The sequence below is a fragment of the Mycteria americana genome, chromosome 5 (assembly GCF_035582795.1).
Source record: "Mycteria americana isolate JAX WOST 10 ecotype Jacksonville Zoo and Gardens chromosome 5, USCA_MyAme_1.0, whole genome shotgun sequence".
In the NCBI taxonomy this organism is placed as follows: domain Eukaryota; kingdom Metazoa; phylum Chordata; class Aves; order Ciconiiformes; family Ciconiidae; genus Mycteria; species Mycteria americana.
This window is the reverse complement of record NC_134369.1, coordinates 2,288,187-2,315,875: the sequence shown is the minus strand read 5'-3', so window position 1 is coordinate 2,315,875 and position 27,689 is coordinate 2,288,187. Positions and strand designations below refer to the sequence as shown.

Below are 27,689 nucleotides of genomic sequence, written 5' to 3'. Positions count from 1 at the left end.
CAGGCGGGGCGCATGCGCTGCTGCCGCGGAGCATGCTGGGAAATGCAGTCCCTGAGAGCATGGCGGGAGCGCGGAGCGGTGGCCCTCCGCTACCGCTCTCAGCGGAGCCGCTTCCGGGGCCTGCGGGGAGCCCTCTGCGGTTCGGCGGGGTGCTGTCGACTGGCCGGGGAGGCTCGCTTATAGTTCTCTCCTCAGGGTTACTTGGGGGCCGGCAGGGTATTTTCCGGCATCCCCCAGTGCTGCCGCAGGCCTCCCTGTGTCGCCGCGGAGATCAGGCCTCAGTGTCGGGGGTGGTGGCGTCACCACGGCGCCGCCAAGTGGCGAGACGGCGCGCGGCATGCTGGGAAGTGTAGGCCGTGGCGGGGGCGGCCGTGGCGCGGGGAGCCCCTCCGAGGGGAATGCGGCTTGTGGGTGTGCTGGTGCCCCACAGACCTCTGCCTGAGGTCGGGGAAGGAGGGCCGGGGGCAGGCCAGGCAGCCGCCAGCCCCTGGGCTGGGATCTCCCAGTGCTCTGGGGTGAGGGGGGCCTCAGCAGCTGGTGGGAGCGGAACAGGCAGGAAGGACACCTGGTGAAACTTGAACAAGTCCAGTCCTAAAAATACGATAAACTATATTGTGAGCAGATGAGATTCCTCTCTGTACAGAGGGTATGGCAGAGCTGGCTGCCTGTCCTGGTTTCGGCTGGGATAGAGTTAATTTTCTTCCTAGTAGCTGGTATAGTGCTGTGTTTTGGATTTAGGGTGAGAATAATGTTGGTAACACGCTGATGTTTTAGTTGTTGCTAAGTCATGCTTACACTGGTCAAGGACTTTTCAGCTCCCCCTGCTCTGCCGGGTGCACAATAAGCTGGGAGGGGGCACAGCCAAACTGGCCCAAGGGCTATTCCATACCATAGGACATCATGCTCAGTATAGAAACTGGGGGAGTTGGCCAGGGGCCACAAGAAAAGAAGACAAAAAGAAAAGATGTTGTTTGGAACACACACAAATCATTGAGTTTAAAATGAAATGAAATATTGCATCTCATTCTGGGATTTCTTACGAAATATTTTGTAGGTTTATTTTCCTGAGGCTGACCAGTTGTTAAGCAATTGATGAAAAGAAAGCCATGAATTTTGTTTTTAAATGTTCAAACACAAATATTTTTAGATTTTCCAAGCAATTTTCCCCACATTTTTGTTTTGGCTGAAACTATTAATTGAATTTGAATTAGACTCACTCCCCTAGAAAATTAATTCTAGGTATTAATTTTACCTTTCCAGAAAAAGTGTGTAATTTAACTTAACTTTGCAAAAGTTAAGACACATTTCTGGTGCTGCCAGTAAAAATTCTAGGCAGGGCAGATCTGTCTTGCTCACCTTTACGTTTACAGGAAATACAAGGATTACAAAAGAGCATCTAATAAAATAACTGCTAACACAGGTCAGTTAAATAATCCTGTAAATATCAATGCTATGTGGACAAAGGCACAGACAAACCAGAAATGTCTATGTTCCTGAAAAAAGAATAATAATCTAAGCTGATTCATTCAAGGTAGGATATTAGATGTAGAGTCTGGGGGTTCAGAAAGGAGGGCTTCAGTTCCCAGCTGTGTTTCCAGGCACTCTGGTTGCAATGAATCTCACCTGTATTTGGCTGTCTAAAGGCTGGTCTGAGTGCGTCATCTTCAGTTCCATCTATAACCGTTACAGAGGTTATATAGATGGATATATCGTTACATAGATGGATGCATCCTACCCTGGATATGTGCGTGTCTGTTGATGGGAAAGGAAACCTGATGACAAGTATAAATTCACTGCCAAAATTTTAGATGGTGACACTCGAGTGAGATGAATCCCATTTTAGACAGCTTGCTTTGATCTTGTCTTTCAAGATCCTTCGTTCTTGGTGAAGGCTTGGTGCATCCTAAAATCGGAATCATTTTCTGGGTGTGACTGTTTACTCCAGAAAATGTCTTGGGTGACTCAGGTCATGACATAGGTCCCCCAGTTACATTCCTAGAATAAGGTGACAAGTTCCACCCAATTTCAGTTGTCTTTTTATTTTTAGCCAAGACCAGTTAGACAGCAACCGTGTAACATTACAATTTATTTTGACACTATCACAGGCAATTTGAGAGATTTCTGGTGAAAGTAAAAAAAGAACCTTTCTGCCCTGAAATATATTCCATGGGTACGCACACGTGGCTGTTCCTTCTTATTTTCAGCTGTTGATCATGCTCAGAAATTTAAGTACGGAAATCCTGCCAGCTGCTAAAAATTCAGTGGTCTCTGATGAAGACCTGCAAGAGATTTCCGTTCTCACATCAATATTTTAGGTGCAAAAATTAATAAAAAATAAACTCCCCCCTTTTTAAAGATCTATTCATAATTATTTTTTCTTTTGCTGTATCATGACGTAGCAACTCTTTTCCTTTAGTGCATCTGAAATTCATTCAGCCAACAAGGCAACGACTTAGAACAATTTCTACACAACTCCCTGAATGGAAAGAAATTTTACTCGTTAGGAGACTTGCCTGCTAGGGAAATATTTCTTTTTCTCCTGGATGCAGGAAATGTTTCTTTTGGGGAATGTCACAGATTTTCTCTCTTCCTTTTGGACACAGGAGACCATGACGTTCTCAAGGGAAGAGCAGAACAAACAATGAAAATATTACTGGTGTTGTCTCAGTGCGGAAATGTTTCAATGAAATGATATGCTCTAAAGATATCGTAAGCACTCTTGGAAATGCTTCTAATATTGCCCTTGACTGGAAACATATAAACAGGTTTTTTTAAAGCATCAAAAGAGCGCTGAAATGAGGATGGATATTTTGGCAAAATGGAGGCCCAACCTGCGATCTGGAGTCACAGATACAAAGCCACGGTGACCTTGAAGCAACCACTGCTTGAAAAAAATTCAAACGCACCTCAAAGTGATCATGACAATTTAGAAAGTGGAATTCAGGCAGTCATTAGGACTTGTGGTAACGTGATTATAATCGTATCAATTTAAAATGTGCTAGTTCTCACTAAAGACCCTATGTAATAACAGGAATTACACACCCAGAGGAAGATTTAGAGCAGTTTAACTTGTTACCTTACTCATATTTTAAGCAGTAGTTAATCTTTAATTAATATTGATTTGGTTTTTAAAAAAAAAAAGGAGCTGATCATCATTTTTTCATATGGGAGTTGTGATGTTAATCAACCTAAAGGTGTTCAGTGAATAAAGTAAGAATATCAAGCAGCTATCTAGTTGGACAGATACAATTAAAAAGCTTTCAGTTCAACCGCTCTTCACTAGCAGATGTTTAATGTTTTGACAAATGCGCAGCTGATGTCTTTTTCTGTGAGGAAACTTGGGGAACTCTTTCAACATTTTTATTCTCCAACTAACAAGGTTTATTTGCGTGGCTTGCCTTTTCCTGCCTTCTGTCTAGTTCATGTGTGCGATGGAGGGCTTATATATGTTCATAGGCAAGCACTTAAGGTCTTACGGTTTTATTTCATCTGAACTGAGCCATTCCTCCCAGTGGTCTCCAAGAACATCTGAATGGGATGAGGACAACTCGGAGGCACGCAGTTTGTGTTGGGCAATACACCAGACCTCAAAGGCTCAGGAGATCAGAGGACCCCCAAAACCACAAGAAAATTCATCTTAACTAGTTTTAGGCATCTAAAAGTTATTAATCGAAGTTAGTTGGGTTCTTTTAGCTCTCATTGGTAAGAAATAGGCACTTCCAAAGGACGACTCATCCCATCGTAAAATAAGTTTCTAAGGAAAATGGCATGTATTGCTTTCTGCAGGTCTCTCCCTCCCTACACTGACTATAAAATAAGCCCAGACAGGTAGGTTAGGCTTGCGTAGCTCAATTTTATGCTGCCGAAATTATACAAAATGGATCCTACCCTTCCTATCCCTGTACCCTGTCCCTCAGCACTTACACAGAACACAGCTTGAAGCTCTGGGGTATGAGTTCACAGATGACCCTCCTGAGGCAAGACCCTAGATATTGACCAAAGCAATCACATGGGAGGAAAGCAAAACACCACAGCAGAACTGATTTTTATTTCTCCCCTTTCAAACTGTCTGTGAAGAGATGGGAAGGCTCCATGGAGGCTTCCAGGAGCCAGTGATGGACCTTCTGAAACTCTGGGCAGGGGCTAAACCGTGACGCATGACAGGGATGTAATGGATGCTCTGGTTTGGGGAGGGGAGTGATGAGGGAAAGCCCCGCCAGAGGAATATGGGAAAATTACCATGTTTTAATTGTTAGTCATTTCTCTGCTCTTTCATCTGATATTCTTAGTATGGGTTCATCACTCAACTTAAACAATTAAAAGTTACTTGTCTAAGCCGAACTTCTAGGCTACTCCTGTAATCCATGTAGAGAAATAATCACTCAAATCCTAGAAAGTATCCAGAGCACAAACATCTATATACAGGCTACTGCGGACATTGCTTATCTGAGTTGAGGAGAGGACTGTGTATCTCTCTCCTGATCCGGTTGTGATTTCAGGGACCAGTCACGTGTCTAGTATTAATCAACTATCCCAGATGACTACAGACTGTAAATCAGTAAAAATACATCTTAATGGTCCGATAAGGAAGACTGCCAGCAATGTAAACTATCTTTAGAGCAAATAAGGAGAACGTGGACTGGAATTCAGCTTGCATGTGTTGGTATTGTTTCATGAGGGCCAGCAAAAACCTGAAATCATGATTACCCTCCCTTCAAATCAGCTCCTTCTAGTTCTCATATAAAGGCTGATCATGTCAGGGGGCCAGCAATCCTCTGCAGCCTCTTGCTGTGTATGACCCCATGACTTAGAGGATCTGCGGCCAGAGAGAAAGTGTCATTTATGTGAAAACAACACAAAAAGAAAGCTCTAACTTATTGCCAGAATAAATGGCAACATTACCTAGAGAATATGAATCCTCTGCTTATGTTCTGGAGGGGTTTTTTCCTTGGTGGTTTTTTTTTTTCCTAATAAGCTCTGTATTCATGAACCAAAGACCTCAGCGGACTGCAACCATTGCATCGCGCAGTGGGATCCCTCTGGGACACATGCAGCACTTAAGGGAAGCTGATTGTGAAGACCTTGCCATTCCCCTGCTGACTGTGCGTATCACCTCATCTGTAGTCAGTGCCAGACGGGGAGGGGCAGAATGTGCCAACAGCTTACTCGATCCTGTAGTCAGGGCTTCTCTAAATGCCATTGTGTGTCCAGCCTTCTAGCAGCATTTCTTCCTGAGGAAAAAAAAGCAGCAGCATTTTTTAACATTAGTTGCCAAGGTAGGAAACATATCCATAACCTGAAATATCATAAAATCTGACAGACTGTTAATGTGTCAGTTTTATTCTCTATCCTTACTCTGTACGTTAAATCTTGCACACAGAATGCACATAGTTGCAGTCTATGTTCATATACACAACAGTAAAAAAATAATTAATGAATTTTCATATAAGGAATGCTGAAAGTAAAGTCTACAAAAAAAAAATAATGCGGTCATAGAGAGGAGAATTGGTTTGACCTGAACTGCATTCTTTTTCTTATTTTGGAAAATAGGAGAAGAAATACTTGTGAAAGTCCATGTGGCTTCTTTTCCTAAGACGTGGAGACTTTTGGACTCTTGCTCCTGGAAGTTTGTGCTTAGAGTGAGAAATGACGTTCAGGTCAGTACTTGACAGGAGAGGTCTCTGCCTTCAGCTGGGGCAGATCTGTGGTAGCTGCAATTCAGCCATTCTCTGCGGTTACAGCAGATACAGGGTTGGTTTAAGTCTTAAACATATTTAAGTCTTAATCTCAAACCACCAACATCCACAGAAGTTCTAATATTGCCTTGATGAGCACTGAAGCATGGGGTTACAGCAAGAAGAAGAATCATTTAACAGCATCAACCTGTCATACAAACCATAGTGTTGGTCACTACAAATAGTCCAACTGACTTGTCTAGAATTCCCTATAGCCCAGAAAATTATTAGCAATACAATGCAAATAGCAACAGCTTACAAGAGTTTCCAGTCATTCAATTATTTCTGTAATAAGCTCCACCTTGCAAGCTCAGGCATTCATTTAATACACCTGCAATTAACAGTTCTCATTTTCTACAGAACTCTAAACAGAAAGGTCAAAGCAAGACCACAACCTGAGAACGAGAGGCATTTTTCTTGAAGTCAATGTTTTAAGAGAAGTGAAAAGGTAATTACGAGGTTATAGTGTTCTTTCCTTTGTTTCACCCGTAGGCAGGCTGTTATTTAACATGCCCATAAAGTCTGATGGTGTGATTTGTCGAAGTGTTATCCCCTACAGAGACAGACTTCCACAGTTTATCTAATCATTGTGTGCTCTTTGTAAGCAGTGATGAGAAACCGGCACCTCTATTCATTTCACCCCAAAGTAAGTAGACATTTTAAGTAGCTTACATGAATTTTGCCTCAAAGTGCCTACTTCTTTTCTATGACTGTAAATGAAGCCTTGAATGGCTACCTCAAATGTAGCTATCCACCTAGGAAATAGGTAACGTTAGCAAGATGGATTCTGTCTTCAGTGTCAGCTCCAATGTTTCTTTCAATTTATACACAACTCCTTTCTTAACGTTGGACAAAACAAGTGTGATTTTGTCAGGACAGACTTACAGACTTTCCTCCTGCCGTTGGCATGAGCAGGTTCAGGGACACAGGGCAAGGTCCATGACTACACTGCCCCTGTCGTCTTTGAATTGAATTGTTATGGTTGGAATCAGCAAATAAACTTTAATGAAATTATCATCTGCTCTTTAACATAAACTGCTTTTCTATGTGAATTTTTTTTTTTTAATTTGGGGTACCTTCCTATGAGGACTTCTCAGAACTGCACTGGCCAACTTAAATATCATCCGTAGAAGCTTAGAGCAATTTATTAGTCTGCTATTTAAGAACAACAGAGCAGATAACCAGAATCGTCTTGTTATTCCTCCTGTGCACCATGGACACAGATAAGCTTTTGAGAAAATTTAACGATAGAACTAAGCAGGAAATACTAAAAAAAGATCTGAATGAATAACAATTTCTCCTCTTTCCTGGAACAATCTCAGCAACGGAACAAAAGTAGTCCTTCTTTGAGACTGCCATTACAGAAGCGTTACCCATTTAACAGCAAGCTTCTCAAGAGAATTAAGCATCCATTTCTTGCCTACTAACAGACAGCTAGGTTCCCATTAAAATAAAGCAGCATCCCATTTTCTTCTACTACCTTCCTGCCCAACGTTCCCAGCATCATTACGACTTATTGTTCTATCCAGAGTTGTAACTTACTTGTGTTCTTTGATTTTTCTCCCTCTTAAAGATTGAGGTTCATTAAGGGAATGGTCAGAAGAAGCAAGACAACTGTTGATGAGTTCATTCTCTTGAGAATCACAGATATTTGGGAGCTGCAGGTCATTCTCTTTGTGCTGTTCTTTCTGATCTGTGTCACCTCGTTGGTGGGGAATCTCGGCATGGCTGCATTAGTCAGGCTTGACTCTCAACTCCACACCCCCACGTACTTCTTCCTCTGCCACCTCTCTCTGGTGGACCTAGGTAATTCCTCAGCGGTTGCTCCCAAAACACTAGTGAGCTTCTTTGAAGAAAGAAGAGTCATCTCTCTGCCAGGGTGTGCAGCCCAGATGTACCTTTGTGGAGTCTGCATAATCACCGAGTGTTACCTGCTGGCTGCGATGGCCTATGACCGGTACGTGGCCATCCATAACCCTCTGCTCTACGTGGCCACCATGTCTCAAAAGGTTTGTGGCCAGCTGGCTGTGGGATCCTACATAGTGGCTACTGTGAATGAAATAGTGGTTGTCAGCGCAGTGTTCAGTTTACACTTCCATGGCCCTAATGTCATCAATCACTTCTGTGACATTCCTGAAACTTTCCTGCTCCAGTACTACTGTCAACGAACATGTGCTTTTTACCATTGCTACTTTTATTGCACTCAGCACTTCAGTATTCATTGTGGTTTCTTACGGTTATATCCTTATCACTGTCCTGAGGACCGCTCCTCAGAGGACAGGCACAAAGCTTTCTCCGCACAAATGTGAGGCATCTGTGCCTCACATTTGACATCAGTCTCTGTTTTTTACAGGACTATGATCTTCATGTACCTCCCCAGTTCTAGCTCCTCCCCAGACCAGGACAAAGTGGTATCCGTTGTCTACACCCTGGTGATTCCCATGCAGAACCCCCTGATCTACAGCCTGAGGAACATGGAGGTGAAGGATGCTCTCAAGAGACTCCTAGAAAAAGTTCTGGTTTCCTTGAGAAATCAAACTGGTAAAGAGGTGTCATAAACTAAACAAAAGAGACTTGGACATAATTGACTTTCAGTCTCCATTTGGCTGCTGACCATTTAAACTAAAAGCAAAAAGAAGGTAGCAATCATGAGGACCCAAGTATTGTGCATGTCATCGCTACAAGAGATAGTGAGCTCCTGCTTGCTTTCTCCTCTGTCGGGGTGTAGCTATAGTGTCTGGTTTTACCCTTAAACCCACTAATTATACTCAAAGCCTCACGTACGCTCCTTTTCCACATGCCACTCCCTACTTGAAAGACTTGGTGTTCTTTGTGTCACTCCACAGGGAGCTGTATTTTGCAGATTGAGAAGCATCCCTCACGTTATTTAGTTCTTCTGGCAGATCTTCAAGAGGGAACGATGGGGCAAAGAGGAGATCCAGGTCCTCATGGACATTTGCTAAGAATAAATCTGGGCTAATGTGTTTGAAACCAGAAACATTTCAAATTGGCAGTGTAGCCTGAGTTTGCAGAAGCCGGGTTTAACGTTACTAATGAGCAGTGCTGTTTTAAGATCAAATAAATGAATCCTACATATGTGCATTCTCCAGATAAGGTTCAGCAATCAGACACAGCTTGATGCAATCAATTCTACGTGACATCTTTATAGGACCCTTTGCTGATACAGAAAACCCATCTATTTTTAAAAGACAAACAAAAAAATTTGCAAGTCCCAGCTGTGGATTTAAATAGAAAATGTCATCTAAGATGATGAATCACCACTCACAAATATTTATTCATTAGCAGAACCAACGCCAGACCACACCACATCAACTGAAGCCCTTAGGAGCAGCAGAGAAAAGGAGAGCTTTTGTCTCAAAATACTCGTGGGGAAGCTCTTCCTGTGTGCCACACTGAGGAAAAATTACCTCAGGAGATACGTATTTCACCCCTTTTATAATGAAGTGCTCAGAGACAAGTAAATATGAATTGCCCATTTCCCTGTTAGATACACAAAATCAGGGACACGAATCTTAGCCATGCAAAAACAAGAGTGGTTCAGACACACCTGTGACACAATATTTGTCTTAGAAAAGATATTTGGGAGGATGACTAGTCCCTAGCCTGACATCAGGCTCACTGGACAGACCATGGAAAACCTCTGGACGTAACACGTAACAGCGAGGAACTGTTGAATTAACAGCACCATGACCGATAGCCAGATTTCAGCAGTGGTTAGAGGGCACCAGAGCTGCCAGAGATGGGCAGACGTCACAGATGGTTGAAGGGGCAGCGTTGGGCACCCTTTGGGGAACAAACCCTCACAAGGCCAGCAGCGCCTAGGAACCGTACCAGAAACACCACGGGTTTAATTTACCTGGGTATTGGGAATAGCAAAAATCAGGTGTGAATGTAGCAAAACTGGAAAAAAACGTGGGGAAGTGATCAGGGTGGGTCATCTATTTAGGAGGAGGCAATGGTGGAGAAACTGAGATATCATGACCGATGAGGGAAGAGCAAGAATGGGACAACGAGAGAAGGGAGGCATTAAAAGGGGCTCGTGGCCTCTAAGCAGGCTGCTCATCAGTTTGTTTGGCTGGCCAAGCCCTGTGCTTGGCCACCGCAGCTGGTCCCACTCTCTTATTAAGTTGTTATTCGCAATGATGAGCTCTGTATTTATGACTACTTCTGCCAGCAACTGGGTTTTAGAGCTTAGAAATTCTTTTGTGGAAGAGATGCAACTACATGCCAGGTATAAGCAATGCAATTATTTCACCATAGTCGGCTGGGACATCAAACTGAACGAAAATCTTCTATCCACGTGGCCACGCAGAGACAGCAGAAAATGCACACACCTAGTAGAATGAGAGCTTCTAGTCACTTCTGCTGTATGCGATAGGTTGGGAAGAGAAAGAAAATAGCTTTAAGGAGAGATAGAGCAGAACATCAGAGTCTAGCCCTAAAAACAAGAAGTTTTGGGGAAAAAAAGGAAAAGGGTTTAATATTGAAGATATTCAGGGATATCTCATACCTGGGCTAGACGGACTGAGCAGTTTTCTTTCAGAGTCCGTGGAATTTTGGAAGTAGAGGCGTGTTCCTGCAGCATATCTGCGTGGCTACTGTCAGGGAGCTGCAAGGGCCAGCTGGTCCCCAAGGGACAGGAATCGAGGAGCTAAGGAGGACCCCAGGGCAGGCAGTGCCTCACTCCTGGAGGACAGACCCGCAGGGGCTGAACACAGCAGGCAGAGCCAGGGGCTGGCAACGGGGTCCATCAACAGCCACAGCAAGCAATGAACTAGGTTCAGGGCCCATCCACAGCGTGCCATCAGGAGCAAAGGGAGATGGGCCAGGAACAGGGTTGGAGACAAAGCCACGATGTTGATCTGGGGTCCGACCAGAAGGCAGAAACACAGCTGCAGCCAGACATATCTACTGTGTGGTGAAGGAAGGACTGATAGCCCTGGACTGAGCTTAAATGGGGCTCCTGGGCATGTGTGTGGAGTGGTCCAGGTGAGGCTGGTCAGGGCCATTAAGTCCTATTAGTGCCCTCAAGGCCCTGGCAGCTTCTAGGTGGGGTTGGGAAGTAGTAGCAGGAAGGCTGAGTTTTGGCCATGAATTAGCAGAATAATACTAGAGAGAGGGTGAATCTCTGTAAGAGGAGGGATCCTTTTGGAGAAGTTGAGGAACTCATTAAGACTCCACTGATAAGGACTGTCCTATGCCATTTAACCCCCCTTTTGCTTTCCAAATTGAAAGAACTAAACACAAACCTCACTTTCTGAATCAGCTGAAATACTCGCTTTACATGATAGTAAGTTTTCAAGGATCCACAGCTCCCCAGGTAGAGGAAATATAATTTCTAATATATGAGGATGCAAAGTACTTAATGGGCGGCTGCAAAGAGGACGGAAGCTCTCTTCACAAGGAGCCATATGGAGAAGACAAGGGGCAACAAGTACAGGTTGCACTGGGAGAGATTTCATCTCGACATAAGAAAGAAATTTTTTTACAGTAAGAACAATTGTTCACTGAAACAACCGCCCCAGGGACGTGCTGGAGTCCCCATCACTGGAGGTTTTCGGGATACAATTGGACAGGGTGCTCGGTAAGCTCATCTAGGTTCCCTTTCCCACGGAAGGTTGGACCAGATGATCTTTCGAGGTCCCTTCCAACCTGGGCTATTCTATGATGATTGTATGAAGTGCCACCAGAGTAATAAACACTGCTCCCTGTGCGTGTGCGGATGTATGCATGTGCAGTCCAAGGGGAATGATAGTTACGTGTTCGTCTTTAATCTCCTTATTCTCAGTGTTTATGTGGGCTTTATGGATTGCACTGCGTCTAAACAGCTCGTCTCACGTATTGTCTGTGCGTAAGTATTTAAGAGAGTGAAAATGACTTTCGGTGGAAAACAGCCCACTTAGAGGAAACCAGGTGTCTTAGCAAAACATCATTAGATTTACTCAGCTACTTTCTGCAGTAGGAGCCTTGGCTTTGAAGTTTTGAAAGTCCTTGATTCCAAATTCCTAATGCTCCATGGCTATAAGGAAGGTGGTCATGGGAGATATGTGCGTCTTTGCACATAACTTTGGGCAACCTGATCTCGTTGGTCCCTGCCCATGGCAGAGGGGTTGGACTAGATGATCTTTAAAGGTCCCTTCCAACCCAAACCATTCTACGATTCTACGATTCTATCTTTTGTATACAGAATTTAAAAAAATACAGAGGAAAGGGAGGAAAGAATGGCACTGAAACACTGAATGATAACTTTTTTTGATCCCCAAAGTCTTGGGAATTTTAGAGCCAGAACTATAGCCCAACCCAAATTTCACAACTGTATAGTATTTTTAAAGGAGAAAAATAAATAATTCACAATTCATGTTGCACATTTTCATATCTGACAGCACCATACAAAAGACAGATGGGAAAATCTGCCCTGGTTGCATTGCAAACATTAAAAAAACCACACATTAATAATGTATTTGAATTTTGCTTAAAGGAAAAACCCTTTGTTTTTCTTAAGAAACACTTTCTCCACAGCAAATGTGGAGAAGTGAGAAAACAGACGAATATTCACAACTTAACTGTATTCTTGTGCACTGGTTCTACGTTTTGGCTAACATACACTTTGTAAGAATACAAGGTCTTCACATGAGAAATGAATTATGGCAGTGACTGTCGGAGTGGCTCAGGAGGCATATTAAGCCATCTACAACCGGTCTCTATGATTATATTAAGCAGTAAAAGTCAATGTCTTTGTCGAGGTTTCAGTTGAAGTTCGATAGCAATAGGCGTATGAAGTTTTTCTGAAGGCACATCAAGAGTTTCAGGAATCCTTTATCTTTAGCAATACAGACATGAAAATGGTTCCTTTCCATCCCTCGCTGGTTATATGAGATTAGCGAGAGATGCAAATAGGTGAAGTCTGATTTTCAGTGGCAAATGTGAAGTGCAAATGCGCAGATGATGATTAGTATGGGGGTTTCATTGATACAGGGTATTTTTCTTTGCTTTATTTGGACTCCCCGAATATTTTATTCATTCACAGGGATAGCATTATACGATTAGAGGGGAACTCATTCCAGAAATTCAGCTTCCCCTCTCAGCATCCTGGTGCAAAAGAGCATGTCAGAGAAGACTCTGTTTGTAGAGATGTGAGTGAGCAACTGCAGGGAAAGACTGGAGATTCTCCTAAAGCAGCAGTATAAAAAAAGATCACCAAACAGAGCTTGCCAACATTTTTCTGCCTGTTCCAGCTGGCCGTTCGGTGACAGTGCTGTCTGTACTCCCACGCTGCTTGTCCAACAGGGCAGCCCCACTGGTAAGAATTTGAGAATAGCTCTGCGGTGTGAGGCGAGTCAGCCTGGGGGTGTCGATTTCTGACGGCAGCCAAAAATAGATGTTCAGAGAAAGAGTATCAGAAACTGGATGAGTATATTATGATCCTTTCCCTGTTAAAATTTTTCCAGCTCTGGCAAAGAAAATCACAGCTGTCCTCTTTCTAGTGTTGTAGGCTATTGGGCACAAGAAAAAAAAATGAACGTGTCTTGTTTTTGAGGAACACTTATGGATGAGCACCTAGCTCCAGGAGGGGGTTACAGCTGATGACCTCTCCTCAGAGATGAGTAGACCTCTTTATCCTGGCTGAAGATGCTTATATTCCTAATGGAAGCAAGTCCAAAGTGAGGTCTCACTTCCCCTCAGGCCTCCAAAAGTTTGAATGAACCTGTGGCACACCTCACCCAGCACTGACGCCTCATCGAAAATGTGTCGTGAAACAAACCCAGTCACTGAGCCTGAATTTTTGCAATTGAAATGGATGAAGTTAAGAAAAAACCCCAAATATATTTGCTGAATCCAGTTCAGTTCCCTCTTCTTAAGGTGTCTGTCTTGGGTCCAGGCAGATGGAAAGAGAAGAATACCTTGTGCTAGGGGAAATTATCTAGACTAACCGTGCCACCGCTGCCTTCCCGCTCCACCAGCCCTTGGGAAGTCATTTCACCAAATATAGGTATTTATCCTCCTCTTTCCAAGCAGAGAGATCAGTTGCTTTCTAGAAATGCTGATTCCTCTGAGCTGAATACGGAGGAAGTGTTGTTTCCCTTGTGCTCTGAAAATGGCTATTTTCTGCTGTTAACTATACAGAAAGTTAGTAGCTTAGACCTAGATAACTGTCTTTTGGACATCTGAGGAGGATTTCATCTTATGAGATGTATCAGATTCTGCATCTCCTGCTGTCTTCAGACCCAAATTGGAGCATTAGTGTGTTTCACCCTCACAGAAGTCATTTGGCTCAAAATAGGAATAACTGGATAAAATTCCATGTTTAGACAGTCCTTTAAAAATCCCACAAATCCATTAAAATATTTGATCTCTTCAAAGAGTTGAAGTGTAACATACGGTTCACCAAGTCTTGAACAGGCAATGTTAAAAACTTTTACCAAAACTACAATTGTTTATGACTTAAACACTTAAAATTATGCTTGGGCTTGTGCTTACAAGAAGTAATTGCATTGCTACCTCTGGGACCACTTCCCTTTGGCATTTAAAATTGGTTACGGTGTCTCAAAAGGGAAATTTTGAAATGTGATTTCAATTCTTCCACTACTTTGCTAGCACTTTGAATGAGTTAAATCTTTGTAAAGGACTAAGCCACTTTGCATTTATTTCTTACCTACAAATACCTAACTTTTGTGGAGATTGGGCAAGGGGTGTCTGCAATTTTCATTTGTGTATTTTGCTACCAGTATTCCTGTTATTGGATGAGTTTCAACCTTCTTGCAAACTGGACATTTTCAGGTACAGAAAAAACATTCCTTAATTTTACAAATCTTGAACAGAGAGATGTCAGGATGATTTCAAGGTATTTTAGGCTATATGAGAATTGATATAGGTCCAAGGCATGTTTGTCACTGCTGATAGATCTGCCATGGTAAGATAATGGTTTCTCTAAGAAACCTCTTTTAACCTTGAGCAAAGCACTTACTTTTGCTCTTATTTTTGTCTACTTTTTCTCACCTCTAAAGCATAAATTACTCTCATCCTTCAAATTGCTTTGAAATCAAAAGATGTAAAATTCAGGGCTTGTGATATCTACTAATGTCAATAATATAAGGAGATGATTTTCAGAAGCAGATAAGTGATCTAGAAGCACAGATCTCAAGTCCATGGAACTTCTCATGAGCCATTTAGTCTCAGATACTCCAAAGTATTTAGAAAACTAAATTCTATAGAGAATCCTACTGTAGTTATTTAAACTATTGTCGTGGTTTAACCCCAGCCGGCAGCTAAGCCCCACACAGCCGCTTGCTCACTCCCCCCCAGTTTGATGGGGGAGAGAATCGGAAGGGTAAAAGTGAGAAAACTTGTGGGTTGAGATAAAGACAGTTTCATAGGGAAAGCAAAAGCTGCTCACAAGCAAAGCAAAAGAAGGAATTCATCCACTCCTTCCCATGGGCAGGCAGGTGTTCAGCCATCTCCAGGAAAGCAGGGCTCCATCACGCGTAATGGTGACTTGGGAAGACAAACGCCATCACTCCGAACGTGTCCCCTTCCTTCTTCTTCCCCAGCTTTATACGCTGAACATGATGCCCTGTGGTATGGAATAGCCCTTTGGTCAGTTGGGGTCAGCTGTCCTGGCTGTGTCCCCTCCCAACTTCTTGTGTACCCCCAGTCTACTCGCTGGTGGGGTGGGGTGAGGAGCAGAAAAGGCCTTGACTGCGTGTAAGCACTGCTCAGCAATCACTAAAACATCCCTGTATTATCAACACTGTTTCCAGCACAAATCCAAAACATAGCCCTGTACTAGCTACTGTGAAGAAAATTAACTCTACCCCAGCCAAAACCAGCACAACTATAGCCAGAGTAAGTTTCCCTTCTCATTCCCGGAGGCTTACAGTTTTTGGATCATGAAGGATGTTTTTTAATGTGGTATGGTATTCATCAAAAACATTACCACAACTGGTTTATTGAAGGCAAAATTTAATTGTTCTTTGCCTACACAGTGTAGTTATGTAAATTATAAATGCCTGAACAGGATCAGAAGTTGAATGTAGCTGTTTATGTGGGCACAGACTTTAAAATGGTTGTGCATATTTGTGCTTAAATGAGAGAAAGATGTCTCTCAAGTTCTACATCCATCTTAAGAAAGATCTTATATTTCATATTATTCAGGTTCTTATAGTTGACATCATAACTGATAGAGCCCACCTAGTCTAGAGAGTTCATATCTTGAATAAGAATTGGATTAATCTCATTAAACATCAGGGATCAGACCCATCTCACCGAAATTTAGGTGTTTAAATATGAGCTGATCACCACATTTGCACAGGTGCCAGTGAAAAGTTAGTTGATACAAGTCTTCTGCAGCTCTTTTACATATGTTCTTGACCCATACAGATGTCTTGGATACCATCGTGTACCTAAAATGGCAAGAGGCACGGGTGCTTCGGCACCTCAGTCCTTCCTTGCAAGTCAGGAGGGATGCACCCGCCTTTGCTGACTAGGAGATAGGTGCTGAGCAGTCTGGGATCCCTGGGCTGCAGTGGAGACAGAGTCCTCCGGTGGTATTGACTGGGGTGATGGCCCAGCCATCTCACCTACCCGAGACAGTAGTCTTGGGCTGAGGCAAACTGCCTCCTTGAATTGAGCTCTTTAGGATTATTTCTTAACCTCCCTTCCAGAACAGTTTCTGTTTTGGAACGATGCTTCATTTTGCAATACTTTCCCTTGACAGCATAATTGCTAATTCAGGTTGTGAGAGTCTGCTTGGTCTTCAAAACACAGGATAGGATTCAGTTTCAGGTTAAGGCATCAGATTTAGGCATCTACATATAAACATTTATATGTAAGTTATACATCTAAATTTCTGTCACGAGTGAGGAATAAACCAGCTGTCAAGGTTAAGTCCAGAAGGCTGCTCAGGTTCTCAGGAACAGCTGAGAAGTTGAGGTAGCTAAAGTTATCACCTACTAGCTGGTCACCTGAATCGCCCTTTAGAGTCCATTGACTGTATCAACTAGGCATCCAAATAATTTGTTCAGCCGTAGCACTCTGGTACCACTTGAGACATCCTGGTGTGACCTGTCATTTGTCCAATTTTCATTCCAGAGGAGCACAAGCCCTCCAACATCCCTGCATCAAATGTGACGGCCGCCTTCAGAAGTCTCAGATACCCTACGGCCTATCAAGTGACATTTATTGGTGTCTTCCACAGCGTTATTAATGTAGGCGTTCTGCTCCTCTCCTTTTACTGCATGAAGACTCAGGGTCCAGCAACTGTGACCATATATTACTTGGAAACTTGTCACAGTAAAGCCTTAAAACATCTTAGACAATACTGCGTAAAGACAGGACATGAACACTAGGAGCTATAGTGATGAGAATGCCATAAGATCCTAGATATATGTTAAGGTGGTTGGACATCTTTAATTTGTTAGATGTGGTCTGTGTGCTGAATTTTGGCTTTATTGCAGGAAAAGGATACAGGTCTATGGATATTTGTCCAAAAACTGATACAGGTCTATGGATATTTGTCCAAAAGAGTAGATCTGCGTCATAATGAGAGTGTCTGAAGGATTCTTTCACTCCAGAAGTCTGTTTCGTGTTTCTTCCCATGTTAAGAAAGGATATTGAGAACTGGGATTTTAACACATAATCTTGTGATCTAACATTGAGTTTTGATTTTCTAAAGAGGGTAGTAACTCTGTTGGGCATTAAAATGTGTTTAAATTGTAGGCATTCTTCTGTTAAATCTGTGTAATTAGACTGCAACCAACATGAACAGGAGTTCGGCTAAATGTGCCATGAGAAAACTTTCTAACATTTTCTCATTTCTCTGGCCCCCATAATAGATAATATAAAATGGAAGGTATGTTGTGCCTGGTACATTATTTTCCACAGCAGATTCTCTCCCCCTTCAGAGAGAAATATAAGCTCTTCTTACATTTATCTTGCAGCAGATTTGAGTTGACTTTGTTACCATTTCTTATCTTGACAGTTCAACCACTGGAATAATAATGGCCAGAAAAATGGAAAACCAAAGTGTAGTGACAGAATTCATCTTCCAAGGCCTTTCCTCCCAGCCAAGGACACAGACTGTTCTTTTCATAGTGTTGCTGGTTTTTTATCTGTTCACAATCGTTGGGAACATCATGATCATTACAGTGATCAGAGCTGATTGCCAGTTGCAGTCACCCATGTACTTTTTCCTGGCCAACCTGTCCTTCTTAGACATCTGCTACGTCTCCAGCAACATCCCCCAGATGCTGGTGAACCTCTTGACCAAGAAGAGGACCATCTCCTTCTCTGGATGTGCTGCTCAGATGTATTTCTCTCTCGCTTTTGGCATGACAGAGTGTGTTCTGCTTGGGGTCATGGCCTATGATCGATATATGGCCATATGTCACCCCTTGCTCTACACCACTGTCATGAACAGGAAGGTTTGCATTCACATGGTCGTGGCTTCCTGGACCAGCAGCCTGCTGAGCTCCATGGTCATCAACAGCCTCACCTTGCAGCTGCCCTTCTGTGGGCCTGACATCTTGAACCATTACTTCTGTGAAGTGCCAGCAGTGCTGGCCTTGGCCTGCGCCGACACTGCCCTCATGGAGTTGGTCATCTTCACCTTCAGCATCCTCATAGTCTTCATCCCCTTTCTTCTGATCATCGCCTCCTACGCCCATATCCTTTCCGCCACCTTGAAGATTCAATCTGCACATGTGCAATCCAAGGCCTTCTCCACCTGTGGATCCCACCTGACGGTGGTAACCATATTCTATGGGACAGCCATCTGCATGTACATGAATCCTAAGTCAAGGCCTCCACAGGACAGGGACAAAGTGGTTGCAGTGTTTTACACCATTGTAGCCCCAATGCTGAACCCCCTCATCTACAGCCTCAGGAACAAGGACATGAAGCGTGCCCTGAGAAGGGCAATGAATAGACCCAAATCTCTGTTTATTTAAAGGCTTTTCAGGGGTTGGTAGCATTGCACTTAGTTCTGTGCGCTGAAACGATACTCAAATGTGATTATTTCTCTACCTGCAATTGTCCTAGACTTATTTTTACAAAGACCGAGATGAAATCATAAATGTGCTAAATTCAACAGCACCTAAACAAAAAGACCTTGCATACAAATAACTTTCTAAATAATGTTTGGGATTTGGCCTAAAACCCAGAGGCTAAATAAAGATATTGTGACTTCAGCCTGCCTCACTCTGGCAATTCGTTGGAAGTGGAACTGGAAAATGCCAATAGAATCATGGCAAGAAAGAAAAAAAGAAAAAAAGGTAAAAAATAAAGAACTGTGAGAAAAATTAAGTGCTTTATATAAAGCTTAAAATGTATTTCGCTTCTGAAGGTTTCGTAATTAGCTTCAGACCATACAAATATTTGTTATGTTGCAAACACAAGCTGCTACTGTGACTTCTCTTCAGACCTGAAGGTTCCTCAGCGTCTGTTACGTTGGTTAGCAAACAAAACTGCTATCTTCTCCAATAAAGGGTGCAGTTGCTTGCAACTGATATTTATCCCCTTGCGCTGTGAGCATTTTCTCGACCCTGTTTCCATAACCCGCTTTGCTTCCTCTGTAACTGATTTCTGCCCCTCTTAATTCCTACTGCATTTCAGTCCAACTCTGGGTCCTCATGGGTCAAGATCCTTCAATTTTATTTTGTCATGTGGACAGCTGACAGTAGATTTTTTTTTTGTTTTCTGATTTGAGTAGGGCATAATCAGACATGAATATCAGAGAGGGGTCTTCTTTCTGTAACTCAAAGACAGATCCTTAGGTTTTAAGGCAAGCTGAAGGGTATTTCAGACCTCCTGAACTTACTGACAATTAAAATAACCTTTTTAAAGATGTGCTTTGTACTCACGTTCTTGCCACATAGGTGTTTTTGCTCCCCACCCACTGGCTTTCTCAGTCATGGACAACTGTGCATCCTGCTTTCTGTGGTGTGGGTTTATTTGCTACTCAGTGACATTATAGCCAAAATCTGGATGCCATTGGACGCCACTGTAATTCCAACTTCATATCCGAATCCCCCACTGACTACAGAGGGAGAATGCCTCTCCACAGACTAATCAACCTTCCTTATGTAGACATATTTTGATGACTAAAGTTAGATGCAATAATTCAAGCCTAGAGAAACCCACAGAAAGTCCTTTCCCAATGGACTTCAAAGTCTAAATAAACCAGTGCTTGAAAAGAAAGCAAGAACAAATCCCTATGACATCTAAGACATGTACAGCCAAAGCAGATAGAGTGTCTTTAAAGCCAAAAGCTTGTCTTTCCCCTTTAATTTTGTAGTCCAAACTGCTCTGCTCTAAGAAATAACCTCCAGCCTTGTCTCTTTTTCCTTCTGCCTGTCAAATAACCAAGCACCTGAGGAAGGCGTCAGGAAAACTAGATCAAGCATATGGAAAGTTGTAACAAAACACGGTGGGACACAGCTGACTTTCTGATCTCTAAAGATGAGAGTCATCTCACATGTTTTTAAAAATCTGTAGTGAAGCATCTAAGTCTAAGCTAGTCCCAAGGCTCCGAGGTGGTTCGCAGGGCTGCTTGTACAGCGGGCAGAGAAACTCATCCCATGCTACAGTAAGTGTCTGCGAAAGTACCGGCGAATTACCTACGAATGAGGGAAGAAGAAGAATCACATTCATGAAGCCAGAGAGCTAGGCATAAATTTGTTCGCTTGATATCAAGCAGCAGTGCAAAAAGTTCCTTAACCTGGCTGAAGCGGAGGTAGAAAGGCTTCAGAAGGGTATTGAGAGGGCACACCAGGGAGAGCACAAGGCATACGCCGGCTGCTCTGCCAGATGCAAGTCTGGAAAGGCTGCCTCATTGGTTTCTGAACTGCGGGACAAACCTGCTCATTCATAGCCAGAGGCAGACCGAGGGAAAGCTGTCCAAATTCTACAGCCGTAATAAAGCAAGGCATACCAAATCCAAACTGCTGCCGGGACAATACACTCGCTGATTCGTGTGTGAATGGAAGACTAAGAAAGCAATTCTCACCTTAATATCTCGGGGGGGGGGGGGGTCAGAAAAGGGAAGTAATGAAGTTGATATGCTTGAATAATGCGCTTGAAAAAATGTAAAATACAAATAAGCTGTTACAGGCATCTGTGATCTGGTGCTTGTTGCTGTGTTTCTGCCTCTCCACCCATTCAGGAAAACTGGCTTTTAGACACCTGTTTTAAGATGATTCTGAACAAGCAGTTTTTAGACTACCAGAGTTAGGCAGGATGAATTTCAGCTTTTATAGATGCAAGCGTGCCTGTAACCTTCCAGGTACGCAAACACTCTCTCCCCACCCCACCCTGCATGGCTGAGGTTTAACAACACACCTAAAAATAACAGTTGTCCCAGATACACAAATTTGTTATTATAATTTCCTGGTGTACATTCTTTTTTTAGTGTTTGCCAACACAAAACAACCAACCTTAACAGGCGGGACTTGTATTGCTGTGGTTTCCTCTGCAAGCTGGCAGAAAGTGGAGTCTCAGCAGAAAGTAAAGGCAGTTTTTTTGAGCAAGATTGCTACTTCTTGTGCCTGCCTAAGGAAGATCACTGCAGCGACTAGAAAGGTGTTTTGAGGGAGATTGGTGCATCCTGACCCTGCCTGGAGGCTGAAGGGTGGAAAATGCAATTAGTGAACAAATGTCCCTCATTAGGCAGTATCCTACCCACCAGAAGTGTGCTTAGACCCATCCTGCACAGGGGAGGACCAAACTAAGGGGTAGTTTCAGCCCTGGCTCTTGACACTGCTATCAAGCACCAACATCTGGAGGTGGCATTCATGGGTCTGGGCCCAGAAACCCACCCCAGAGAGACAGGTCCGGGCTCTCCTGCGGCTCAGAGCAGGGCACATGGCCCCAGCTGTGGCTCTTGCCTTGCTAGCAAGGGCAGGGAAAGGAGAAAGCTTATTTCGTGTTGTATCTTCAACTACTCCCTTACTCTTACACCATGTAAGATACACAACATGAGGACAAACTCCTTGCTGGGGTTTTTGGGCCGATCGCTGTCCCCTGGGGGAAGGTCACATGCCAGATGTCTGTCCCTACTGCTCTGTGCCACCTTTGGGGGTGGCCAGGGGAAAGGTTTGGGTCTGCCATCTGGCACAGGTCCTTGCTGGGGTAGGCTGTATTGCCACTTTGGCAAACAACTCATTCTTCACAGCCCCAGCAGAGACATGCTACGCTGGCGGATATTCCTGCTGCTCAGCACCATCCCAGACCAAGACCCTCCAGCCACCTGCCAGGAGCATTAGTGAGCCTTGAATTTTGTCAGCGGAGCAAGCCCAGAATTGAGTTTGGACTTGGTGGGCTATGTACCGGAGAGGTCTGTATCTCCTGCAGAGCCTCCTGGGAGTGAGTAAGCCCTTGGACAGATGAGGCAGGTAAATTAAGCAGGTAAATACAAAGATATTTAGTGCAGAGTAAGCCAGAAAAGGGGAAGCATAGCCAGAGCCAGACACCAGCTTTTTCCTGGACCAACCCAGGCTCCCACCACACCGGAAGGACTCTCTACATCTTTAAAATATTCTTCCCATGACTGAAAGATAGGGAAGATAAGGCAAAGATAAAGTATGTGATTACTGAAGGCAAACAAATGCATATGAACTGTATATGTAGGGAGAACGGGCAATTTCTTAACCCTTGACAAGACTAAGAGGCCTTGTCTAGCAGTAGGTGGAGGCAATAGTCACAGCATGACCCACTGGAAGGCTCTCAGCAAGCCTGACCTCCAACATCAGCTAAGTCGTTAAATCTATTTCCATCACAAATTACACTTCTCCTCTTCCAAAACAAGGAACTCCCCCTGGGGGCCAGCCACCCAGGAGTCATCAGCTTAACAAGCCCTTCTGGGCATCGTGAAGAAGCCTCGAATGATCTTGAAACCTTCTTGGAGAGCTCATAGTAAGCGTACCTCTTTCTTCCTAACAAGCCCCTGGGGGACAACTTCACAGACACTGAGGAGAAGGAAACTTTCCTCTTTGTTAAAGGCAATGAGCAATTCTAAAGCAGTTTAGTTTGTCACAACTACTCCACACCCTGAAGTTAGTGGTTGGAGAGTTTATGGGTTGGCATACACCTTTCCAGTCCTCCCCTCGCTTGGTACAGAAGTTACCACTGGAGTCTGAAGGATAACAGATATGTGCATCACACCACCAGCAGCTAAGAGAGAAGCTGCCCCTGGCCAACAACTTCTGGTTGGCAGAAGTCACTGAGCAGCTTGCAACAAGCGCTTGGACATCACAAGGGGTCCATCAACAGCCACGGCCATGACAGATGATGAACTAGATTCCGTGTTCATCCAGGGAGTCCAGTCAGAAGCAAAAGGAGATGTGGCTGGAGACAAAATACCATGTACATACATTTACCCATCCAGGAATAAAACTATCTACAGCACAGGTCCAAGGTCCATCCAGGAGACAGATGCAGCTGGGCACACCTACAATGCGGCGTAGGGAAGGCCTGAAGGCCCCCTAAAATGGGGGGTCCTAGTCCATGGGAGGGGGTGAGTGTGCGTGTGGTGGGGCAAGAAAACACCAGGTGAGGTTGATCGGGGCCACTACGACCTACGGTTGCCATCAGGGTCCTGACCCCCATGAACTACCCCAATTCACGGATGCTAACTGTGCTGGTGGTTCTCAGTTGCTTTCTGCTGCCTGAGGCGCTGAAGTCTGTGAGGTGGTCTCCTCCACAGCCAGCTCTATCAGTAAAAGCATAGCTTGATCTCCAGCCATCCAAGGCTCATCCCGACACTTACCCTCCATCTCCTTCCCCTGCACAAGTCAAAACATAGTCCTGTCTGCTGCTGCGTTGCAGCCTCGCATCTCCCTGAGACATGCTGCTGCTTGGAAACAATTCACTTTGATAGGGTATTGAATAACATTCATATGTTAAAAATGCTAAATGTTGTGGAAAATGCTATCAGTCCTAGTGAATTCACTGTTCACGCAGGCCAGCGTCTTGGCAGCCTTGGGGGAGTTCATAACCTCTCACTTCAGGCTGGGGAAGGGAACATTAGCACCTTATTTCTCTTAGAGGACCTCTTAGAATTGAGCACTTGCCTGAATCACCAGTGGCGTGGGGCATGGTGTGAGCTCCTCGATGCAACCTGGAGCTAGCCCGTGCGAGCACGGGGAGAGTCAAGAAACACCAAGCACAACGCAGGTGCTCTCAGGGGAGTCACGCATGAGGAGAGGCTGAGCAATAGGATGACTGATGAAATTCAGCATATCTATATATAAAGCAATGCACAGCAGGAAATAAAAAGCATTAACTTCAGCTCAGAGCCGCAGGTTTTGTGCTTGATCACTGGTTCATATTCTGCGCTGAACTAAGCGAATGGAAAAAGCGCCTCTGGCTCTTAATATAATCTAGAGAAGAAAAGTTATTTTAAGAAAAGACTCAGAAAATTAATTTGAACAGGTCATTCAGTGTGTTCTTTATATATACAGAAAAGTATAATCAGTTCAAGGATATGAAGTTATACAGTTACTATCTTGGAGGGTAGTGGTGGTCAACAAATAAGTTAATGCAACATTTTATGATTCAGCCTAAGAATATTCAGATATATAACGCAAGTTTGTTCAGAATTAATAAAACTTCCTATTTTATCATGGCTTTTAAAGTACTCTCCATTTAGTACTGCACATTAAAATTCATGCTCGCTCAGCATATGCACCAAGCATTCTGGAAATACGGTTTGCAGTCAGACTGCTTAACAAAAATGGAAAATAGAAACAAATAGTTCTGGTTAACCAAAGAAGAGTGATGGTTCTAAGTAGCTACAAATATTTTGACGGGAATTCCAGCTACTACATGCTCAGCAAGGTCACAGATGATACAGAACTGGCAGGAGTGGCTGGTACACCAAATGGTTGTGCTGCCATTCAGAGAGACCTGGAAAAGCTGGTGAAATGGGTCAGGAGGAACCTCATGGGGTTCAACAAGGGGAAATGCCAAGTCCTGCACCTGGGGAGGAGTAACCACAGGCACCAGTAAGGGCTGGAGTGTGACCGGCTGGAAAGCAGCTTGGCAGAGAAGGACCTGGGTGTCCAGTGGGACACCAGGCTGACCATGAACCAGCCCTTGCGGCAAGAAGGTCAAAAGCCTTCTAGGCGGCATTAGGAAAAGCATTGCCAGCAGGTCAAGTCAGTGAGACCTGACCTGGGGTGCTATGTCCAGGTCTCAGCTTCTCAGTGCAAGAGAGACACAGACATGCTGGAACAGGGACCGGTGGAGGCAATTAAGGGACTAGAACTTCTCATACCAGGAGAGAGCTCAGATAGATCAGCCTGAAGAAGAGAAGGCTCAGGTGGGATCTTATCATTGTGTGTAAACACCTGTTGGGGGGGGATAAAGAAAACAGGACCAGGCTCTTCTCAGTGATGCCCAGTGAAATTGAAATACAGGGAATTCCATGTAAACATAAGAAAAAGCTTTATTTCTATATGGGTGGTCAAGCACTGAAAGACCAGAAAGGTTGTGGGGTCTCCATCCTTAAAGATATTCAGAACCTGAGTGGACACATTCCTTGGCAGCTCCTCTGGTTGACCTGGACTAGGTGATCTCCAGAGGTCCCATCAAACTTCCGCTGTCCTATGATTCTGTTTGAAGATCCAGATCGTCATCGTCTCTGGCTCATAGACTTAGCTTTTACCTTGTTTTGCCCAGTGGCATAATGATTATTGCATGGGAGGTAGAGTAACTGGGCAAGAAGTTTGTACTTGAGACAAGACTGATGTAGCTATGTTAGTGGGCACAGGTTGAGAGCAGACCAATTAATTTTTCAACCCTAACATATGAGGTGCCAAATGGTTTTGAAGGCAACAGAGACCTGCATGAAACATTCTCCTTAGAAAGAGAAAAAAAGGAAAATAATATAACATGAGACTGTCTTTCAGAAGTCCATTTTCCTCCTGATAAAACTGGTTAGGGCATGCTTCACCTCCTTGTTTCTCAGGCTGTAAATCATGGGGTTCAGCATGGGGACTACAATGGTGTAAAAGATGGATGCGATTTTCTTGCTCTCCAGGGAGTTTGATGAACTGGGTTGCATGTAATTAAAAGTAGCAGACACATAGAAAATGATGACGGCTGCCAGGTGGGAGGCGCAGGTGGAGCAGGCTTTGCGCCTGCCTGCAGCAGAGCCCATCCTGCCCACGGCCACCACGATGCAGGCGTAGGAGGTGAGGATGAGCAGGTTGGTGGTCACCATGTTGAAACCCACAAACATTAAACCCTCATTGAGGCGCGTGTCAGTGGAGGCGACAACAAACAGCGGTGGCCCATCGCAGTAGAAGTTGTTGATGACCGGGGGGCCGCAGAAGGACAACCAGAGCAGGGCACTTGTGTGCACGGTGGCGTTCAGCAACCCTGCAAGGTAGGACACAGTGACCAGGCTCATGCAGATACGAGGAGACATGACAAAGTTGTAGAGCAGGGGCTTGGAGATGGCCACATACCGGTCATAAGCCGTGGCAGTGAGCAGGTAAATCTCAGCTGTGGCAAAAACAGCATAGAAATAAAACTGCGTGAGGCAGCCAGCAAAAGAAATGGCTTTGGTTTTTGTTGGAAGGTCCAGCAGCATTTTGGGGCTGATGGTGGAGGAGTAGCAAATGTCTAAGAAGGACAAGTTACCGAGGAAGAAGTACATGGGGGTGTGAAGCTGGGGGCTGACCCTGATCAGGGCGATCAGACCAAGGTTCCCCACTAGTGTCAGCACATAGGTGCCCAGGAAGAGCGCAAAGAGGACGGGCTTCAGTTGTGGGTGCTCTGTGAGTCCTGAGAAGGTGAACTGGGTCACCTCGGTGCAGTTCTCATCAGCCATTTTTACATCACTGCAGAGAGATGTGGAGGGAAGAGGGTGAAAAAAGTCCCGATGCAATTTGCACTTCATAAATATCAATGTAAAAAGTTGACACCATCATCAAATTTAAATGGAAAAGGAAAAAAACGTAAGAACTGCTGATTTTTTTCTTGCAATGACAGTGCCATCTCTGGAAGAAACATCAGCAGTTCTTAGAAGTTTTTTTTCTTAAGTCCTTAATAGAAAGCAGTTTGTCACAACTTCTCCTTTGACCTGCAATTCCCTTCCAGTTTCAAGTCCCGTATCTGCACAAGGATCTTTGGGGGGGGCACGTGAAGTGTTTCATAAATATCCTGCCCACAGTTGCAATCATGTAACCTTGTTCACACTGACAATTTTTCCTGTATTTCAAACATCTAGTTCATTTCAAACATCTTAAGGCTACAGTTAATACAAGATCCCATCACAAAGTGAAAGCGTAACTTGGAATTTAACATCCTGGGGGACAGTGGCTGTGCTTTTTAGTCTAGGAACTGGTATCTTTTTATCTATCCATAGGCTAGGTGTAGTCCTTCCTTCTGGCATTGATTCCTTGGTCGTTAGAAGTAAGATCCATCTTGCTTTGGATGACCACGCTATACACAGCTATAAGAGAGCTGACTATCTGGCCTCCCAGGCCACAAACAAAATTGGCTCTTCTGACCCGTTGTGAACTATTTTGCTTGGGATAAGAACTCACCCTCTGAGGGTACCTTGACTATGGGTACCCTCAGAGGGTAGATGACCTGTTCAGACATTGACATTTGCACTGTAGATGTTGAAAGGGAGAGGATATCAATCCCAGCCACCTCCCTGCAGACCATCACGCATGCAACATAACTCCTGAAGATCGACACTTTCATCTTTAACATTTTGACCAAAAATTGCCAAAGTGAGTATATCTTAAGGCAAATTGTCCCTTCATTACTTCCTTGCCAGTTCAGGATTTTGGTGTCTTTTGCATAGCTGTGAAACTGCTCAAGCAGACATCTAAAATACATCTCGTTCATTTAAAAATACAGAGCCAATTGTAGTTAAATAATATAGATTTTAAACATATCTAACCAGAAACTTCTGGGATTAATCAA

The 27,689-nt window shown here is 44.0% G+C and overlaps 3 protein-coding genes across 3 annotated transcripts; 2 read left to right on the top strand and 1 right to left on the bottom strand.

The window, feature by feature from the left end:
• The first annotated feature begins 12 nt into the window (after nt 1–12).
• On the top strand, nt 13–8,956 carry LOC142409845 (uncharacterized). The gene is made up of 7 exons (XM_075501600.1): nt 13–139; nt 249–349; nt 3,420–3,561; nt 6,344–6,381; nt 6,495–6,604; nt 7,309–7,692; nt 8,089–8,956. Exons 1-7 carry the CDS (start codon nt 13–15, stop codon nt 8,291–8,293), a joined length of 1,107 nt encoding a protein of 368 aa, XP_075357715.1. The 3' UTR covers nt 8,294–8,956.
• Nucleotides 8,957–17,764: 8,808 nt separating this feature from the next.
• LOC142409844 (olfactory receptor 2G3-like) lies at nt 17,765–19,235 on the top strand. The gene is made up of 2 exons (XM_075501599.1): nt 17,765–18,674; nt 19,213–19,235. The coding sequence occupies exons 1-2, from the start codon at nt 17,765–17,767 to the stop codon at nt 19,233–19,235; spliced, it is 933 nt and encodes a 310-aa protein (XP_075357714.1).
• Nucleotides 19,236–25,653: 6,418 nt separating this feature from the next.
• On the bottom strand, nt 25,654–26,595 carry LOC142409843 (olfactory receptor 5J3-like). Its single transcript, XM_075501598.1, has one exon. It carries the CDS (start codon nt 26,581–26,583, stop codon nt 25,654–25,656), a length of 930 nt encoding a protein of 309 aa, XP_075357713.1. The 5' UTR covers nt 26,584–26,595.
• Nucleotides 26,596–27,689: the final 1,094 nt, after the last annotated feature.

Bases quoted from the DNA above. Each gene is read 5' to 3' on its own strand.
- LOC142409845 (XM_075501600.1), top strand. From the start codon at position 13: ATGCGCTGCTGCCGCGGAGCATGCTGGGAAATGCAGTCCCTGAGAGCA. The intron at 140-248 runs GTTCGGCGGGGT...GTGCTGCCGCAG, and splicing joins CCTGCGGGGAGCCCTCTGCG to GCCTCCCTGTGTCGCCGCGG. The intron at 6,605-7,308 runs GTCAGGACAGAC...TCCCTCTTAAAG, and splicing joins GACAAAACAAGTGTGATTTT to ATTGAGGTTCATTAAGGGAA.
- LOC142409844 (XM_075501599.1), top strand. From the start codon at position 17,765: ATGGAAAACCAAAGTGTAGTGACAGAATTCATCTTCCAAGGCCTTTCC. The intron at 18,675-19,212 runs ATAGACCCAAAT...TGGTTAGCAAAC, and splicing joins TGCCCTGAGAAGGGCAATGA to AAAACTGCTATCTTCTCCAA.
- LOC142409843 (XM_075501598.1), bottom strand. From the start codon at position 26,583: ATGGCTGATGAGAACTGCACCGAGGTGACCCAGTTCACCTTCTCAGGA.